The 19,935-nt window shown below is 42.6% G+C and overlaps 1 protein-coding gene across 4 annotated transcripts in view; it reads right to left on the reverse strand.

The window, feature by feature from the left end:
• col15a1b (collagen, type XV, alpha 1b) overlaps positions 1–19,935 on the reverse strand; it is a 57,419-nt gene that overhangs the window by 9,244 nt on the left and 28,240 nt on the right. For 2 of the 4 annotated variants that reach the window (XM_063460971.1, XM_063460968.1), the window contains 27 exons: positions 18,334–18,408; positions 18,058–18,132; positions 16,699–16,804; positions 16,493–16,533; positions 16,190–16,348; positions 16,015–16,041; positions 15,873–15,935; positions 15,657–15,734; positions 15,443–15,505; positions 15,204–15,356; positions 12,414–12,467; positions 12,243–12,278; positions 11,975–12,112; positions 11,743–11,802; positions 11,633–11,659; positions 11,460–11,501; positions 11,094–11,156; positions 9,938–9,973; positions 9,625–9,708; positions 9,391–9,456; positions 9,163–9,198; positions 8,903–8,965; positions 8,704–8,793; positions 3,415–3,450; positions 3,260–3,313; positions 2,811–2,867; positions 2,003–2,062 (listed from right to left, as the gene is read on the reverse strand). In XM_063460971.1, the coding sequence (XP_063317041.1) occupies positions 2,003–2,062; positions 2,811–2,867; positions 3,260–3,313; positions 3,415–3,450; positions 8,704–8,793; positions 8,903–8,965; positions 9,163–9,198; positions 9,391–9,456; positions 9,625–9,708; positions 9,938–9,973; positions 11,094–11,156; positions 11,460–11,501; positions 11,633–11,659; positions 11,743–11,802; positions 11,975–12,112; positions 12,243–12,278; positions 12,414–12,467; positions 15,204–15,356; positions 15,443–15,505; positions 15,657–15,734; positions 15,873–15,935; positions 16,015–16,041; positions 16,190–16,348; positions 16,493–16,533; positions 16,699–16,804; positions 18,058–18,132; positions 18,334–18,408 (1,842 nt within the window). The remainder of the gene's footprint in view (positions 1–2,002; positions 2,063–2,810; positions 2,868–3,259; positions 3,314–3,414; positions 3,451–8,703; positions 8,794–8,902; positions 8,966–9,162; positions 9,199–9,390; positions 9,457–9,624; positions 9,709–9,937; positions 9,974–11,093; positions 11,157–11,459; positions 11,502–11,632; positions 11,660–11,742; positions 11,803–11,974; positions 12,113–12,242; positions 12,279–12,413; positions 12,468–15,203; positions 15,357–15,442; positions 15,506–15,656; positions 15,735–15,872; positions 15,936–16,014; positions 16,042–16,189; positions 16,349–16,492; positions 16,534–16,698; positions 16,805–18,057; positions 18,133–18,333; positions 18,409–19,935) is intronic. The other 2 variants (XM_063460969.1, XM_063460970.1) reach the window with 2 other exon arrangements.

The following is a 19,935-nucleotide window of genomic DNA, read 5'->3' on the forward strand; positions in this document are numbered from 1 at the left end:
ACATCAGAAAGTTAATTTGCAAAGTCAAAAGTCACAATCAGAGACTATAGTAAAAACAATGGATTATTGTAAAAAAGACAAGAAGATCAAAGCTAAAAATTATTGTCAGGATTACATAAACACCTGTTAAATACAAGGGATGCATGCTACAGACTGCAGCACTCATCCTGGGTTAAAATGTAGGATTAAGGTTCAAGCAAGCAACGTGTTATAAAAGGCTGATGAAAAAATTATGGTGGATTTAAGCTTTTCATTGAAGGATGACTTTTACCAAAAGTCGACTTGAAGACCTCCCAAAGCCCTCTGACAGATGGCAAAAAGGCCATTTACACCGAGAATGTCCTGCTACTGCACTTCATTAACTACCTAAAAACCATTTTTAATTCCAAGTAAGTTTAGCCAAGCAGTCATCGTGGTGTTTTCAGCCCACCATGTCTCCACAGAAGAAACTTCTAAGAGAAGGCTAAACCAAACCAAACACTCAGCACCATGACAGAAGGTACTGAACAGGTCATGAACCTTGTTTATCTGAGAACATGTAGATCAGAGATGGGTTTATCATTATTTCATTACAATAAGAAAAAAGGTTGTTAAAAATACAAGTGACCACCTATTATAAACCACATTTTGAAAAACAAAAGGGATTCCACACAGACTGTTTTTTTTTTTTTCGATTGATTGAACCAATTCTGATCTACATGTAGTAAAAGGATGTCTATTTCCTTCTTCTTTTCAAAGGTTTACACAGCATCCTCTTCCTGAGACGATGATTAGGGGAAGAAACAGAGAAGGCAAGCAGAATTTAGACCCCGTCCCCCCTTTAACATCTGGCATATCAGTATTTATACTGAGTGGAAAGATTGGATTAAAGTATAAGTGAACTAAAAGGTACTGATGGTACCAAAATATATGAATTGGTCTTTGGGTAATTTGAAGAAAATGTTGAGTTTTTTTTATCTCCACATTGGTAATCTAGATATGAATCATATACAGAATACAAAATAACCATATGTTAAAGCCAGAGGAATTAGGGCCAGTTCCACATTCATGTTGCCTTTTCAAAAACCATTAGGAGAGCAAAGAAGGACAAAATGAAGGGAAGAAAAACACGGAGAGGAAATGGGGAATGGGTTGAGGCCCACACCAGAGAGCTGCCATGCTGTGACACCCTCACACCAACAGAACCACCAGATGGTCTGATTTCCAACTGAAATGAACCAATCAGATGGTCAGACTCAGACTTACTCGTCCCATTTTGCAATGCGGTCTGGGGCGCACCGGGAACACTGTCTTTAAGATTCAAAGAAGAGCAGCGGAATCAAACTACAAGTCAATCACCCACCATGTTAAATGAGTCACGATCATAACCTGCACACAAGCATTAGTCATGTTTTTCCATGTTTACCGCTTTTTATGTATAAAATTTTATATAGAGAGACTAATCGGCTGCTTATAACTTACTGAAATACACATTTTGGCAGCATTTAATAAAAATGTCAACACTCTTCAACAAGCAGGATAAAACTCGTAACTAGTCATGAAAATTCAGCCAGACATATTTTTAAGGTACTTTAAGGTGGTGAGTTAAAGCCAGTGAGTAAATCTTGAATTATGAATTGTGGCAAAAACCATCTAAGATTTGGTAGTTCTGGCTTGCAATATTGTCAGTTCTTGCTGGTTATATAAACTGGTATTAAACATAAAAAGACTTGAAAAATGGAGACCTAATCAGAACTAATACTTTTGCTGTCCGCTGATGTCATCGTGCACTCTCTTCTATGCTGTCCCTGTCTCCTTTGCACATGTGTGAGATGTGACAACAGTAACACACAGGGACAAAAATGATCAGTCATCATTCAGAACCAGGTCCTCGCTGATGTTGCCACTCCCCACCTATTCTCTGGATTTTGAGATGTAATTAATAAAGGAAGTGCAACTGCCTTATAAACTGGCCAGTAAATATACTAGTGACTGATGTTTTGCATCTCTGAGTCATACTTACTCCATTCAGACCAATAATTCTTCCTGGAAGTCCAGGTGGGCCGGGAGGACCTGGGGGTCCCTGAGACAGAGAGAATAAAACTATTTATTCTAACTACAAACACACATACAAGAATGGTAATGACTATTCAAAAAAAATTATTACAAAATTATTACAATGATTACATGTCAAAAACGGCCTGCCAGTGTCTGTGCTTATGTCTGAGTCTTGGTGTGTGAATGTATATTGAGGATTAATTTAGACGGGCCACAACATCAACTTCGACACATCAGATCAGTTTCATATATGGCATTTATTGAAGCTCCTCCAGCCTGCTGCTTCCTCTTAAAAGGGAGTTTTTCCTTCCCACTGTTGCCAAAGTGCTTGCTCATAGGGGGTCATATGATTGTTGGGTTTTTCTCCGTATGTATTATTGTAGGGTCTGCCTTACGATATAAAGCGCCTTGAATTGAATTGATCACAGCAGCGGTGAGGCTGCAAGTGAATTAGCAACCCACTTTGACCACAGCTCCTTTTTTGATCAATTGATCAATCATTAAAAAAAATAAGCTTTATCTGACTCAGTCAATGTAATTTCTTGTCACTGATGTTTGGCGCTGGGGTTTTGCTGCTGAGATGTGCTCTACCCATTCAATGATTACATGGGGAAGTTTCAACAGTTGTGCCACACACTATAGTCAGATGTATTAGCTGTAAAATAACTGGCTGAAGAATGATTCATATGATGATTAAATGCAACTGATGGATGATTTAAGTGTAAAATAATGCTCTCTCTCTCTGCAATCCCTTCATGCCTTAATTCTCTTACCGGTAGGCCAACAGAATCTCCTCTGTCACCTTTTCTCCCCGGGATACCAGGTCGCCCCTACATAGAGCAAAGAACGGAAAAGCTCAGTACTTGTGGCTCAAGAGGTTTTCCCAAGCACTGAACAGAATCCATTGGACTGTGAGTGCATTCATGATAGGGAGAAAAGTGTTTGAAGGCACAGAAACAAGAGCGTTATGAATGTAGTTCTTATATTTAAAAGTGCCTCGAAAGGAGAAAACCACCAAGCAGCTTGTCATTTCCCATTATGACTAGTTAGGGAAAAAATCAGTATGCTGAAAAACATGACACATTGTTCTGCTAATCACTGACAAATATATTCCACTCAGTGGTTCTGTGTTTTCCTTGACTTTCATGTGCAAGTTCAGAACACTTTTAACCTATAGATGAGGCGTTCATATCCTAATAATCAAACAAACAAAATTACTCACTGGTCGCCCGGGGAAACCATATTCTCCTTTTTGTCCAGGAGGTCCTATTGGACCCTGAAATAAACAAACACACACTTATATTCAGTGTAATAACATACATAAAGGATGAATGTGTAGCAGGAATTTCCTTACTGTGATGTTCTCATAAAACTCACCGTAAGTCCAGCAGGTCCTGGGAAGCCATGGTCACCCTGTGCACAGTAAAGCAGCAAAATGTGAGAATTACATAGGTGGAAGTAATGACAGTGGTGCATTGCTTTCATAGTTTCAGACTAGTTCTTTCTGTAAAATAACAAAGAGGTTATTCTAGGTCAGGGGTGCCCAATCCCAGTCCTCGAGAGCTACCGTCCTGCAGCTTTTAGATGGATCCTTGTTCCGACACACCTGAATCAAATGAATGGCTTGTTATCAGGCATTTGCCAAACTTGATGGCATGCTGAAGAGGCAATCAAACCATTTGATTCAGCTGTGTTGGAGTAGGGATGCATCTAAAAGCTGCAGGACAGTAGCTCTCGAGGACTGGGATTGGGCACCCCTGTTCTAGGTCATTCTTTTTCATTAAAAAAACCCAATGTGGTCACCATGAAAGGTCCTTAAAAGCACTTAGACCTATTTATACCTTGAGCGAATTTCAGTTTCAACCTTCATGGCACCCTTGTTAACAAAAACTAGGACTTGCATTATTTAGGGACCAAGGTTAGTATTCTATTTTAATAGTTCAGTTAAGGAAAGTGGAAGGCAGAGAAGGCAGTTGAAGTGGCAGAGTCACGTGTAAGACAGAAGACACTGGTGGGGGTCTTAGCAACAGGGAGAACAGGCTTGGTGTACTTCTGAAGGCCCAGGTCTGCAGGGCACAGGGAAAGGAGAGACACCAGCTACTCCAGGAAGAGGTCAGAGCAGGTGAGGAGGATGAACGAGTAAGCAGGGCCGTAGGACTCAGGCGGCAGGGAGTGTGGACAAGGTGAGAGAGTACCTTGCAGCGCAAGGTCACCTGGGCAAACATCATGCAGGCAGACTTCCACCGTGTCTGATTCCTCGTGCAGGCAGTATACGACACCCTGCCAAGCCCAGTAAACCTCCTTGTGTGGGGGAAGAGCGAGACATATGCCTGTCCCCTGTGCTCTGGAAAAGGCACCCTAGAACACCTCCTCAGCAGCTGCCCGAAGGCCCTGGCTGATGTTCGGTATCATTAGCATCATGACCAGGTGCTCAGAGTAGTTGCTGAGCAGATTGCCTCAGCAATCAGCACCAGCAAGCACCATCACGCTCCGAAGAAGGCAATCTCTTTCATTAAGGCTGGAGAGAAACCCCAGGCATGTCCACGGTTAACAACCGGCCTCCTCAACACAGCCTCTGATTGGCAGCTACGGGCTGACCTGGGTAAACAGCTAAAGTTCCTCCAGCACATAGGACAAGATGGCGGCGCGCACAGATGCAGCGGCTCTATGCTCTCCACTTAGGTGCCTTTCTTTTTCGTTTCTCCTCTTTTTCTTCTTCTTTTGTTTTTCTTATTGTAAAGCCAAATTTTCCTACAACCATCTGGAATCATGCAAGATCGGATATAACAGCCAGATCCCCATTACCAGTGATTATCAGAGGATGCACAACATCCCCCCGGAGATAGCAAGAACTTCGGGCGCTCCGTGGATTGTTATCGGCTCTGCCAAGAAACGCAGGCGGCGGAAGGAACGCAAACAAAAGCGGGGATGCCGGTCGGGCCTGCTAGCCAGGCTCAAGAAGCAGCCTTTCAAACCACCGCTCCCGAGCATCTTCCTGACCAATGCACGGTCGGTCGTCAACAAAATAGACGAACTGAACCTACTTCTCACCGCACAGCCAATTGTCTGCGACTGTTGTGTCCTGGTCTTCACGGAGACATGGCTACGAGAGGGAATTCCCGACGCCTCGATGCAGCTAGCAGGCCGCACAATGCACCGGAGCGACAGAAAGTCTACAGCGGGGAAAAGCAGAGGAGGAGGTTTGTGCATTTACACACATAACAACTGGTGCACAAACACCAAGATCATCACCACAGTCTGCTAGAGGCAATGTCTGTCATGTGCAGACCTTTCTACTTGCCCAGAGAACTGCCTGCAGTGCTAATAACAGCAGTCTACATACCACCAGACGCTAATGCTAGCTCAGCCCTTGCATACCTGCACAACATGATCTCCGAACAGCAACAGACATACCCAGAGGGAGTACACGTCATTGCAGGGGATTTCAACAGAGCATGCTTAAGAACTGTGCTGCCTAAATTTGTACAACGTGAAATGCCCTACAAGTGAAAATAACACCCTGGATCATGTTTACTCAAATATTAAGCAAGCCTATAGATGTGTTCCCCTCCCCCACCTGAGCATGTCCGACCACCTCTCCCTACTCGTTGTCCCGGCATACACACCACTCAGGAAAAGGACAAAGCCCACCATCAGAACCATTAACACCATTTCTTAGGAAGCTCTCGCTCAATTGCAGGACTGTTTTGCTCTCACAGAGTGGAGTGTCTTTGAACAGGATGACCTAGAGACTCACACAACCGCAGTGCTGGGTTACATCAAACACTGCATGGACACTGTCACCACGGAAAAGCGGGTCCGGGTCTACCCCAACCGTAAATCCTGGATGACAAGCAAGGTTCAGGCACTGTTAAAGGCATGCAACTCTGCATACAAATCTGGGGACCAGGACATGTACAGCAGAGCAAGAGCAGACCTTAAAAAAGGCATCAGAGCAGCAAAACTGGGCTATTCAAACAAGCTATCAGATCACCTCTCTGATAACAACTCCAGGAAGGTATGGGAGGGCCTGAAACACATCACCAATTACAAAGGCAATGGGACAAATATAGATAATATGGACATCTCGTTAGCAGAGGAACAGCGTCCTCTGAGCACAGCCCCCACACATTTAGCCTCCAGCAACATCAGGTCCGCAATGTGTTCAGAGCAGTAAATCAGAGGAAAAGCTGCTGGCCCTGCCGGAATACCTGTTAGAGTGCTCAAAGCCTGTGCCGACCAGCTGGCTCCTGTGTTCACCAGACTATTCAACCTCTCCCTGACACATGCCACTGTCCCTCACTGCCTGAAATCATCAACAATAGTCCCAGTCCCCAAGTCCACCACCATCAGTAGCCTCAGTGACTACAGACCCATCGCACTGACTCCAGTGGTTGCAAAGTGCTTCGAGAAGCTGGTCCTAAAACACATAAAGGACTGCCTCCCACCCAGCTTCGACCCCCACCAGTTTGCCTATAAGGCAAATAGAACCACAGAGGATGCAATTTCCACCGCCCTCCACTCCACTCTGCATCAGCTGGAGAATCCTGGGACATCAGTAAGGATGCTCTTCATTGATTTCAGCTCGGCCTTCAATACCATCATCCCAGACATTCTTATAGACAAGCTGGTAAACTTGGACTTTCCCCCCTCCACATGTGCATGGATCAAATCCTCCTCACAGACCGTTCACAATCAGTCAAGGTTGGCAACCAGAGACCATCCACCCTGTCAGTCAGCATTGGCTCACCACAGGGATGTGTGCTGAGTCCACTCTTATACACCATCTACACCAGTGACTGCACCCCTATGCACCCCTGCAACATCATCATCAAATTTGCAGACGACACCACTCTGATGGGGCTCATCACCAACGATGATGACACCGCCTACAGGGATGAGGTCCAGCGACTGTCAGAATGGTGTAACTACAATAACCTCACCCTAAACACCAAGAAAACAAAGGAAGTGGTCATGGACTTCCGCAAAACAAGAACTGATCCCCCTCCCCTATCCATAAAAGGTGACTGTGTGGAGAGGGTGTCCTCCTTTAAGTTCCTCGGCACCCACATATCTGAGGACCTATCTTGGTCCACAAACACATCAGCCCTAGTAAAGAAAACCCAGCAGCGCCTCCATTTCTTGAGGGTTTTGAGATGGAACAGGCTGCAGACTGAACTCCTAGTGTCCTACTACCGTGCTACTATCGAGAGTGTGCTGGTGCACGCCATCCCTGTGTGGTACGCTGGTTGCACAACAGCTGACAAGAAGAGACCACAGAGGGTCATCAGAACTGCAGAGAAGGTGATCGGCTGTCCACTCCCCTCCCTGGACTTAATTGCCAGCTCAAGATGTCTCTCCAGAGCCAGGGCAATTATAAAGGACCACCTCCATCCTAACCACCACCTCTTCAACATCCTGCCCTCTGGAAAAAGGTTCAGATACATCAGGTGCAAAACTAACAGACTAAAGAACAGCTTCTTCCCGTGGGCTGTCAGAACTCTTAATGCAAACTAAGAGTGTGTAAAGACTTCCCCAACACATCCACTCTGACACTGCTGTTGATCATCTATGTGCAATATCTCAGTCTTTCCATGTTCTGTGCAATATTTTTGGCTCATGTGCAATATCCTTGGTATGTGCAATATTTTTTGGTCCTGTGCAATAATTTTGGTCCCAGTAGAACTACCATCTCCACCCTAAATGACCATAGCCCCTCCACCCTTATTTATTTATTATATTATATAACTGCCCTTGTCTACAGACCCACAATGTTTGTGTTTCAATGTTTCTTACACATACACCATGTATATAGTTTCACTCACATAAATGTATACATATACATTGCATTTTATTTTATTTATTTATTTATTCCCCCCCCCCCCCCCCCCCCCCCCCCCCCGTTGTATATTAGTTTCTCTTCTTCTTACTTTTGCACCTTTGTGGTCCAGCTACCCAATTTCGCTGTGCAAGAAACTGCACAATGACAATAAAAAGCTCTAAGTCTCTAAGTAAAGACATCCCTTTGGCCAGACATGATCATCACTTCTGAGGCCTCAAAACATCTGATCATGCTGGAACTCACAGTGCCCTGGGAAGAGCGGATCGAGGAGACCAATGAGAGGAAATGTGCCAAGTACCAGGAACTAGTGCAGGAGTGCAGGGGAAGAGGCTGGGAGACATTCTATGAGCCCATAGAAGTGGGATGCAGGGGCTTTGCAGGACGATCACTCTGCAAAGTCCTCGGCCAGCTGGCTGTGGCTGAGGCAGCCAAGAAGAGGGCCATCCATGCTGTGAGTGAAGCGGCAGAGAAAGCCACAAGGTGGCTGCGGATTAAAAGGGCTGATCCACGGGTAGCTATTGGTACGCAAGTCGGAGCCTGATCACCCTCTGCTGGGTCGCCTGGGCGCGGGTGTATAATGTTGCGAGACCTGAAACACCTGATGACCCCAGGATACATCACCGAAGATGCGTACCAATGCATCCAGGAGATGTTTCTTGCATAGGAACTACATAAACAGGAATTCAGTTAAACTAGTGCAGGGACCAAACATTATTTGGCTCCAGCATTAGATACAGATTATTAACCACATTAAACTCTTTCACCACAAAGTAACTAAATATATAGAAAGTCTTTTAGGGGTAATAAGGTCACTTGTTGGCTACCTTTGTGCCTTTGGGCCCTTGAGGGCCTCTTGGTGCAGACAGGAGAGATCCATCAGCAGCAATTGTCACCCCTGGTTCTCCTTTCTCTCCCTGTCAAAATTAAATGTATGTTTATGTTGAGGAGAGGTGTTTAAGGTTGTTTCATAGGTATCAAAATGTATATGAACATGCTTTATGAATCTTCACATTCAGTTCTTACCTTAAGCCCTGGGGGGCCCTGGATACCTGTAGGTCCTATGTCTCCCTTTGGTCCCCTGGGGCCCTAGGAAGAGATGAAAGTTGGAAGATTAAGAAAAGGTTGTAATGAAACTGTGTGTTTAAAGATTTCTCAGGTACCTACCCCATTTAGCCAAAAGACAGCAAAAGAAAAAAATCCAGAATAATCACACAAATATTTACATCCAGTTTTCATGAATTTAATCATTTGGGACAAAAAGCGGTGTAGCAAAATGTTCTTACGGGAAATCCAGCTCTGCCAGGCAATCCCTCAGGACCCTGCAGCATGCAGACACACACACACACATACAGAGAAAAGCACACACATAAGCAAAAGCTCACCAAACACACCTGCAGCTGCAGCAAAAATCTTAATATCAGTTCATTTACGACCCCCTTCATCCATACTCCATGACAGAGCGGAACAAAAAAGAACCTAAAACAGACTGTAGTTTACTTTAAGCTACGCACCGTAGGCCCGGGTGGTCCTCTGATCTCTGTGACGTTGAAGATACCCTCTGTAACATTATAGAGCAGCTGTAGACAGAACATATAATGATCACATCAGGGCACCTTTAGCATATTCAGAGATATGCAAAAAGCAGCATCTCTGCACAACTACAACTACGATCACACAGTTGTTTGTTGATCTGCCTCCATCTTAACTCTTCATTCAATTAAATGTCATTTTGTGTATGTGCGTACATCATGTACATTAATGACAGGTCCAGGAGCCCCAGGAGGCCCAGGTGGTCCTTGGATACTGAGGCCATCAGCTCCTCTTTCACCCTGCAATTCACATAATACAGAGTCATTAGTCCCTTACCAAAAAGAGACATTTAGAAACAAACATGGTATTTGGAAGACATGAGAGGAAGCAACAAAACAGAAAGATGAAATGAAAATGACACAACAAATCACATCTAGGATAAAAGAAGCTTGACAATGTGAAACAAATCTTAAGTACTGAGTTAGACCACGCTGTAGTCAGAAAAAAACAAAGTTTTTCCAATCCTACCTTGAGTCCTGGACTGCCTTTTTCTCCTTTGGCCCCCTGTTTGTAAAGAGGAAAAAAATGTTGTACAGTGAATAAGTGAATAGTGCGAATTAATTTCAATGCATTCGATTTTATTTATATAAATCACAACAACAGTGACCCTACAATAATACCCCGCCACTCAGATGACACCCTGTGAGCAAGCACTTCATGAAAGTGGGAAGGAAAACCCCCCTTTTAACAGGACGAAACCTCGGTCACCAACTGTGACCGGTTGGGGGTGAGGGTTGTTGGAAAACATAGACACCATGTCCTCCAGGCTAAAGAGGAGAGGGATCGTCTTAGTTATTGTCGCCACACAAAGCTTGCATGTCTGGTACAAGGGTGCATCGGTTGCTATGGAATTGGTGGTTTGTACATTTTTGTACATCATCAATGCTGAAATACATAGAGGCTTTAGAGCAACTTCCAAGTCATCTTTCTCAGGGAGGTCCTTGAACATTTCAGCAAAGACAATGCTAAATACCATACTGCAGCTATTACAGCAGCTTGGTTTCATAGTAGCAGAGTCCAGATGCTGAACCGTACTGTCTGCAATCCAGACCTTTCACCAACTGAAAACATTTTGTGCCTCAGAAAAAGAAAAATACAACAAATAGCAGCTAAAATCCCACATCAGTCCTGAACAACAACCTCCACCCAAACGAGCTGCAAATGGTCTCCTCGGACATCACAAGAAAAGGGGATGGCACACAGCTGTAAACATGGCACTGTCCCAGCTTTTTTCAGATGAGTTGCAGCCATGAAATTGAAAACGAGCTAATATTGTTGCTGAAATGTAACAATTTCTCAGTTTAGCATTTCATATGGATTCACTTTTTATTTACATTTTACACAGAATCCCAACTTTTTCGCAATTGGGTTTTTACCAAGGAGAATGGACCATTCAGACATTTTATCTGTAAAAAAAATGTTGCCTAAAATTTTGGCAAATAAATTAATTATAGATATATAACATAGCTTTTTGCAATATTTTGACAAGGTGCCTATTCTGGAAGATTTTAGACTAGAACCTTTTTTTGTCTTTATCATTTTTGCAGTGTGCAGTATTTGTTTTTTTGCTGCTAACTACTTTTGAACTGCCAACCACCTCAGCGATCTAACACCTGCTACTTACCCTAGGACCTGGTAGTCCAGCAGGACCCCGAAGACCCTCTGGTCCTGGTTCTCCTGGTTCACCCTGCCATCAGACACAGCAGAAAATGAGGTAATAAAAAAGCTGCAAAGAGTGATGGTGATTTCACTCTAACGTAATGTGTGGCTCACATGAAATATAATGTGCATTCCAATGATTAGAGAAAGCTAAGTTCACATAGATGAACTAGACTGTTTCATCAATGACCGAAAACACTTTAGCTCAATAGTTCTCAAATAGGTCATAAAATACACAACCTGTTGGCCACTAAATATAAACAATAAGTGAATGATAATTGATATTGCATATCAGAAACATATAAGTTGTGTCATTCCAAAATGAATTTACCTTGACAGAGAGCCCTGGAGCTCCTGGTGCTCCATCCTTACCCTACAGAAAACACAAACAAGTATCTTCAACAAGAGCACCCTACTCAAAGAGTAACCAGACGTCGAGTATTAGTTGTTAAACATGTAATTGCAGCTATCTGTAAATTTGTTGAAAATTCATAAACAGATTACCTGTGGTCCTGGAGGGCCAGGTGGACCCTTAAAAGAACAAAAAGGATACGCTACTTTATATGAATCAATAGATATACTGTACATAAACTCATATATTCCCTCACACTGACCTGTGGGCCTCTGACTCCAGCTCCAGTAATCTGATCAGTCATGCCAGATCCCTCCATATCCTGAAAACGAAGCCACGGTCTATAGTTATTGAGCTTCAATGTGATGAAAAAGACATGACCTTTTTTAATGTTTTCTACTGCAATTCTCATTTTCCTCACGTTAATCAATATGAGGCTATATAGTAGCAGTGATATGTGGAGGACAGGTGATTAATAAACTGGGTTGGGTCACCTCTGCAAAGAATTTGGTTCCTGGAGGCCCTGGTGGGCCAGGAGGTCCTGGTGGGCCTGGAAGGCCTCTCTTTCCTTCTGGACCAATAGGCCCTTGAGGCCCTGGAATTCCTTGGACACCCATTGACCCACTTTCACCCTTCTCAGACAAACAGGAGACTTTCATTAGTAACAACAAGAACAAGAAATGTATTTATTTGTGGGCTACCAAATAATGTGAACAGGATGCCATTTACGGGTATGACTCTGTTTTGAGTAGTATAAATTACCTTTGGCCCAGGAGGCCCAGGTAGGCCTTGCTCACCCTAAAGGAAGTAAAGGAGTTAATATACTTTAGTTACCTATCATTACTAATAAAGACTGTCTATACTAAAAATGTGCAGAAGTTTGGCAATAAGGTTAGATGTCTTTCTTTTTTTTTTAGCTCTTGGTGTTCATACCTTCTCGCCTGCAGCCCCAGGTGAACCTGGAGGACCATCTTTTCCTGCTGGACCCTGGAAATATAGAAAGACACATGCAGAGTGTAGAGAAATAAAGCTGTGGTAGGTCATAGGTATGCTAGTATGGGAGCATACTGTAGCTGTGTGTTGACACTTTGGCTGTTCCAACAGGAACAATCCAGAGTGCAACTGTGACCCTCGTCACCTTAAAGGAATAGATGAATGTTTGGAAGCTGTTCGATTATTCAGCTTCCTTAAATGATAATATCATCCATGCCAACATTGCTCTGCACTAAATGATGATTTTAACCTCAATACAAAACGTTGTGCTTTAATGCAGACAATGGTAAATGGCTGTTTATATCATTGCCTCTTATTTGTCCAACTGGCACAAACAATTCAAAGCAGCAACATACAAATAAATTGAACAATTTTCAAATTTTGGCTCTTATGCCAAAGATCAAGGTATTTGTGACTGTTTGCCATTTAGCTAAATGTGCTGTAGCGTGAAGGATCGATGTCATCAACCATACAGGCGAGGATGATTTTATCGTCTCTTTTTTCATCACCTAACAGCAAGCTGAAGTGATGATACATTCAGTATATTCCTTTAATCAAGCAGCACCACTCAGAGCAGTGTTTCTGTGCCAATCTACTGATGGAACCCATAAAACCTCAGACTTCATTGGTAAAACACTCACTGCCAATAGAGTATTTACAGCTGATCCAAGAGAAGACTGGTTACTACTAAAGCTATAATATGTATTTCTGTTTGTTCATCAATCCAGCACATTAATCTAGTCCAGGATATTTTGTTTAACTGATAATATTGAGAGCTTTTTGTCATGTGACCTTGGTGGCACTGTCACATACAAATCTTTACTTAACCAACTGTTTGGTCCATGTAGAAAGTGCCCATTTGTAACTTTAGTAGCAGACGCAGGGATATATATATACAGTAGTTTATATATCCCTGATATCCCTGAGTAAAATCAGCCAACAGAAGTAAAAAAAAATACAAAAAAGGGAAAATTAATGTGACTGGTGCAAAAGGCAGAGCAGTTCCTTTACCATGTGCATTGAGAGAAGCATGAGGTTATAAGCAATAAGAGTGTGGCCAGATCCTTTCAGTTCAGTTGCTTGTCATCATATAGAGTAAAATGTCATGCTGATTTTTTTTCCTTGGCAATGACAATTTTGGAACTGAAAGTAAAAGAACCACTTTGGGTTTTATGGCACAGCGATTATCACCTTCAGCTTTGGCACAAGCAAGCCAGCAGTTAAGATAACGTAGTTAGAGATAATGTGCAGTCATTTGTGCCTGAGCATTAGGGTAGTTAGCTAAGGTTCATCTTTATTGCTTTGACACCGTTTTATCACGGTGAAAGCTGAATGTTGTCTACCTCAATGCTCTAGCTCTGACTGAAATTCTGCCTTTCTTTGTTTGCTGGTTTTCCAGGCAAACTGGGCAGTATACCTCGCCTGAACCCCATGCTGACTCAAAGTCAGAATCAGAACCAAAACTAGAGTCGAAGTCTGAGGTGAGGACAGCGGAGAACTCTGAGCTCAAACCTGAACCGTCAGGCCCAGAACCACTAAACCAATCCTCAACCATCTGAAACAAATAGGAGAGATTCCAGGTAGGAATAAGAAGGAGGAACAATAAAGGTACGAATAAAGATTGGTTATGGAGATAAAGGACAATGAAATGGAGAGAGACAGTTAAAGAACGGCTGGTATACATGGGTCATTGGCTTATATAAACACAGAAATGCAAATCACTACAATATGACAATATTTAAGAAATAAAACAAAGGTGGAATCTAATTGTTTGAGAAATGCACTACATAAAATCAGAGCAAAGACTGGAAGGTGGAAAAGAAGAAAAAAGTCAATAATGTATCATGATGTAGCACTGTTATACTAACAGAGGTGTCTGTCCAGTGTCTATACAGCATCTATAGTTCTGATTTCTTAATTTTTTGTATATTTGTCACTCTTAAATTCTTCAGATCATCAGACAAATTTTAAAATTAGACAAAGATAACCTAAGTAAATACAAAATGCAGCTTTAAATTACTTTCTTTACTAAATGTAAACAGCTATCCAAGTCTTCCAGGTCCTGTGTGTTAAAGTAATTTCCCCCTAAACCTAACAACTGGTTGTGCCACTCTTGGCAGCAAGAACTGCAATCAAGTGTTTGCAGTTACTGCCATAGAGCATTTCTTTCTTTGGCACACCCTTCTTTGTAGAATTATTTTAATTCATCCACACTGGAGGATTTCCGAGTGTGAGGTCATGCCAAAGCATCTCAATCACATTTAACTTTGGACTTTGACTAGGCCACTCCAGAAACTTTTTTTTCTGGAGCAATTCAGAGGTGGACTTGCTGGTGTGTTCTGGTTAACTGACCTGCTGCATAACCTAAGTGAGCTTGAGCTTCAGGGAATAAACTGATGGCCAGAAATTTCTCCTTCAGGATTTTCTGGTGCAGAGCAGAATTCATGGTTCATCAACTCACAGCAAGTCGTCCAGGAAATCAAAGCAGCCCCAGACAAGTACCGCCATCCTTGCAACTGCCAAACCTGGATTTGTCCATTGGTTTGTTAGATGGAGAAGTGTGATGTGTCACTACAGACAACACGTCTTCACTGCATTACTTTTTCCACACAGGACCATGCAGGTTTGGACAGTTGCATAAGTCTGCAGAATCCCATCGGTGTATATTACATAGATTTTTGTATTTAAAACAAATCATCTATTTTTCACTTAAATTGAAGGTTAACTTACTGGTACTCCTTGTTTGCCTGGAAGGCCATCACTGCCAGGTGAACCAGGTGGTCCAGCATGCCCAGGAGAAAGTCCTTCAGTGGTGGCAGATGAGGACAGGTGGGGTCCAGGGGGACCAGGAGGTCCTGGAGGGCCCGGTGGACCGGGAGGACCCTAATGGAAGGAGATGCTAGATTTTTTTTTCACTGCCATAATTGACTGTCAGTCTCTTGCATCTGTTAACTAGTCCTTTCTCTTACCTGGATGAGTTCTGCATCGCTGTCCAGGTCTTCAAACCCAGAACCCAGGGCATCTGGTCCATACTAAAACACATTCATCAAGATGTTTTTCTTTGTATTCATGTCTCATTTATGCTGCCTACATTTGATATCATTGCTAAAATGCAAGACAATACAGATTATCTGAGCAGACACACATTGGGAGGAAGTAGCGAAACCATAAACTGTTACGCACAGGTACACTGCGTGATCTGGGGGGTCCAGGGGGTCCAGGAAGGCCAGGGGGGCCTGGTAAACCAACTCCCGGGTCTCCCTGTAAGGAGGCAGGGAGGAGTAAAGTACAGAAGAAAAAGACAGAACTTTTTCTTTTCATTTGGTATCATAAAATAAAACTACATTTGGAATAAAGAGTAACAGTTAATTAAATGCAACATGGATGCATTAGCTGGACCTTCTCTCCTTTAGCTCCAACTTCTCCGTTCAAGCCTGGAAATCCTTGAGACCCTTTTTGGCCCTGACGATGAAAATACAATTAGTGAGTGTAGCAACTGAAACAGAAAAAAAATAAGCAGACATAGTGCTGTTTAACTTACTGGATCTCCTTTATCACCTTTGCTTCCCTGAAAGCAGAAGCACGAGGAAGCATGAAAGTCAGTGGTGCAAGAAGACTTATTACTTCGTGAGTTTAAAGTTCACTTAAAAAATCTCAGATGTTCTTCGAAAGATGGTGAAACAAAAACACACAAACCCTCTTTTTGACACACAAACCTTGTGTCCATCTTTCCCTGGCAGCCCAGGAGATCCTGGTGGTCCCTGTGGGCCAGATGTTCCAAGGTTAGTCTCTCTGAATACACTGGGAGGACCTGGTGGACCAGGTGGGCCAGGCGGGCCAGGATCACCGCGCTCTCCTTTTAACCTGACATCACCCTTTAAAATTGAAATCAAGAAGTCTTTAAGTTATTGTGTCTGTAGGGAAAATAAACTGAAACACTGGAGCTACATTGTTATCTTCTGACCAACACTGTCTTCAAAATAAGACAACTAGGCAAGAAAGCCCACGCTCCAACTTACACCCTGTGGCTGCTCTCCCGCTTCCTCTGTTCGGTGTAGCCCTGCAAACAGCATATGACGTGTATCAGTTTTACTTCAGACAGTGTATGCTTACATTATCACAGAGAGAGGACATTTAGAAAAGTAAATATAATAAAGGTTTAGTTCATAATTCAAATACTGAAGCTTTCATAGAATAAACAGGAACAAAACTTTGTACTACAGACCTGTCATCAGGTCCCCTCGGACTTCTGTTGGACCCATGTGAGGAGAAAAGTCCTCAAACTCCTCTGGAGCATCAGTGGGCGGAGCACTAACGGGAACACCCTCCTCCTTGCAAGAGACAAAAATGGCTGTGATTCTGTCTCGTGTGTGCACAGTATCTTCCTTTTTCATGTGCCTCCTGTGTACACCATGTCTTTGTCCCACCATTGTAAGTGTGACAACCTGCTCTTCCACATTAGCTTAGAAGGTCCTCCTTCCTCTGGTTCCTCCTGTGCATGTGTTGAAGTGTCCTCAGGCAAAAGTGTGAATGCGTGTGAAAGTTAGATAAAGGGCTTTGGTATAGATGAAAGAAGTGTATGATTGTATTTAGGGATGGTGAATGGGGTTGAATTGGATGAATGAGACTATTAATAGAAAGCACTTTGATTTTTCATTTAGTATACTTCTGATGAATTTTTTTTTCAAAACAAGAGCATTACTAAACATCAACACAATAAAAGACCAACATCGTGTTATGCTCTTTTTCTACTCTGCTGCTGATAGAGGTCTCCAGATCCGACTAAAAGGGTCTACCATGCCTCCACCACTCTGTAGTAACAGGTTATTAAGGCCAGTTTTCTTTGAAGCATCAAAGTCAGTTTTAATTCAGAGATGTTTGGGGTCAAACTGACTTTTAGGTTGTGGGAGGATGAAAGACAGTACCCAAACAAACGCATAGGGTTGAACTCTTACATATGCAAATAGACATGGAGTGTAGTTTTAGTTTTAAGCTCCAGACATAACAAGTGGACACACACACACACACACACACACACGTACACACATACACACACACACACACACACACACACACACACACACACACGTACACACACACACACACACACACACGTACACACACACACACACACACACACGCGCGCGTGCACTTAGTGAGGGCATCTCATTGACATAATGCTTTCCCTATCCGCTTACCCCAACCCTAACCATTAAAAATGAATGCCTAACCCTAACCCTTACCCTAAACCTAACCATAACCTAATTGTAACCCTGACACTAAAATCACATTTTGAGCCTCAGAAATGCCTTCAAACCCGTGGGGATGGGCATTTTGTCCCCATCAGTGACTGTTGGTCCCCACAAGTATCGTAGCATGCCAATTTTCTTTCCTCACAAAGATGTCTAAACATGTACACACACACACACACACACACACACACACACACACACACACACACACACACACACACACACACACACACACACACACACACACACACACACATACTGATGGACAGAGAAGACTAAAGTAATCCATCCTGCCATCACCAACCAACCCGTGCTGAACCAGGCGTTCTCACCTGTGTGGTCTTCCTCGGGTCTTTCTCTGTCTCTCTGTCATCCAAAGCCTCGTCTCCACTGGCGTACCCCGAGGCCTTTATCAAACGTCATATTATACATTCATTGGTGAAAAAAAACCCTTTTAGCACAAATCCTTACAACCAGTAATTTTAACCACAAGGGGGAGCTGTGGATTGACATGTAAGTTTTTACAACATTTTAAAATATCGCTAGGCAGACTGTGGCTTTGTGTTAGAAAGGTTTGCATTTCAGCAACAAGTTACGGAGTGTCTCACATAAGGATCATCGTCTTCACACTGCTCCTCAGCCACTCTTGGATCATCTTTTATGACCAGCTGCTGAATCGAACCCTGCAGAGGAAAAAACAAAGGAAATGTGAAACATGTCACTACATGGAGAGGAAGGCTTGTGCTGGCTGTAGGGACTGACGGGAGTTCAGTGACTGCTGTGACTGTTGGGCTTCTGTCTGTCTGAGCAGTGCTAGAATTAGTTCTTCCGTTGTGTCCTCAGTATCAGTCTGGTAAGACCAAATAATAACACAAATGAAACAACAAAGCAGTGATCCTTTGTGGAGGTGTGCACTCCTCCAGTCATATTAGAGTTCCTCCACCAAACATTAGATATGTTTTCAGTCTCATTTCTCTGTGTTCTCATAATTCATCATAGGTGGTAACTCAAGCTACATTTAAGAGACAGACTAATAATTTAATTAAAAATGGGTCATGGAATCACTGGCTTATGCCTTAAGATTGATGAATCTTAGTTGAGATGAGGGCAAAGAGATAACACATCACATTTTGGTGTGAACTGGATCACTTTCTTTAAAATTGTGATGCAGGCACTCCAAGTGTCCATCTAGTTACTGGTCTACAGACTTCTTTGTGTGATTTGTTGGCAACATAATAACTGTCATCTGATTACATTGTACATGCAGTTAGGTCCATAACTATTTGGAAATGATATTCTTTTGTAATTTTGTGTCTGTACACAACATATGTACATTATGCACAACACTGCATAACGCTTGCATTCCTACTCTCTTTGAATTCTTTAAAGTGTAGTGTGCTGTTAATGCTAATTATTATTATATCATTTATCAGGTATTATGTAAACAAATACTTTACTCATGAAGCAGTATTTTTTTATGTTTCAATAGTGATGTAATCCACGTGTGTCCGAAAGCAGTCCGATTTTTTCTACTTTACAGTCTCACTGAGAATGCATATTCCTCATATGGTCATTTCAAACACAGAGCTCTGATTGTGGGCATAAAAGCTCCGCCCACCTGGCAATAAATTATGTTCTTTGTATGAAAGAGCCAGTGAGAGGAAAGTTAGCTAAAAGGGAATGTTGCTCGTTTCAAACAGTGGAGGAAATGATGGACTGTGCAGAAATCAGCGGAGATTATTCTGAACTGTGAATCATCCAGAGCTATCTGTTTAAACACCTTTATTCCCCATTAAAATGTTTTATGGACTATCCTCAGTCTAAAAGGTGGGGACATATTTACATGCAGTTGCTGTAATTAGAATAGACAGAGGAAAAACTCTTCTAGAAGCAAGTCTTGCCACTCAGCAGCCATCTTGAAATACCTCCGAAATATAATTGGGAAGTTATTTTGAAGCATTAAAAAAAAGTAACTTAAATTTCAGTGATCAGTGTTTGGAATATTTAAAAAAAAGAAGAAGCTTTTTTTCTACTTTGAAGTTATTCTTCTGTCACAGCACTTCTATTCAGGACTGTGGATCTCTCTTAGAAAGTCTGACAGTGATACCAAACACACTGTATCACAGTAAAATGTGAGGCAATAGGCACACACACACACACACACACACACACACGCACACACACACACACACACACACACACACACACAC

The sequence above is a fragment of the Pelmatolapia mariae genome, linkage group LG18 (assembly GCF_036321145.2).
Source record: "Pelmatolapia mariae isolate MD_Pm_ZW linkage group LG18, Pm_UMD_F_2, whole genome shotgun sequence".
Classification (NCBI taxonomy): Eukaryota; Metazoa; Chordata; class Actinopteri; order Cichliformes; family Cichlidae; genus Pelmatolapia; species Pelmatolapia mariae.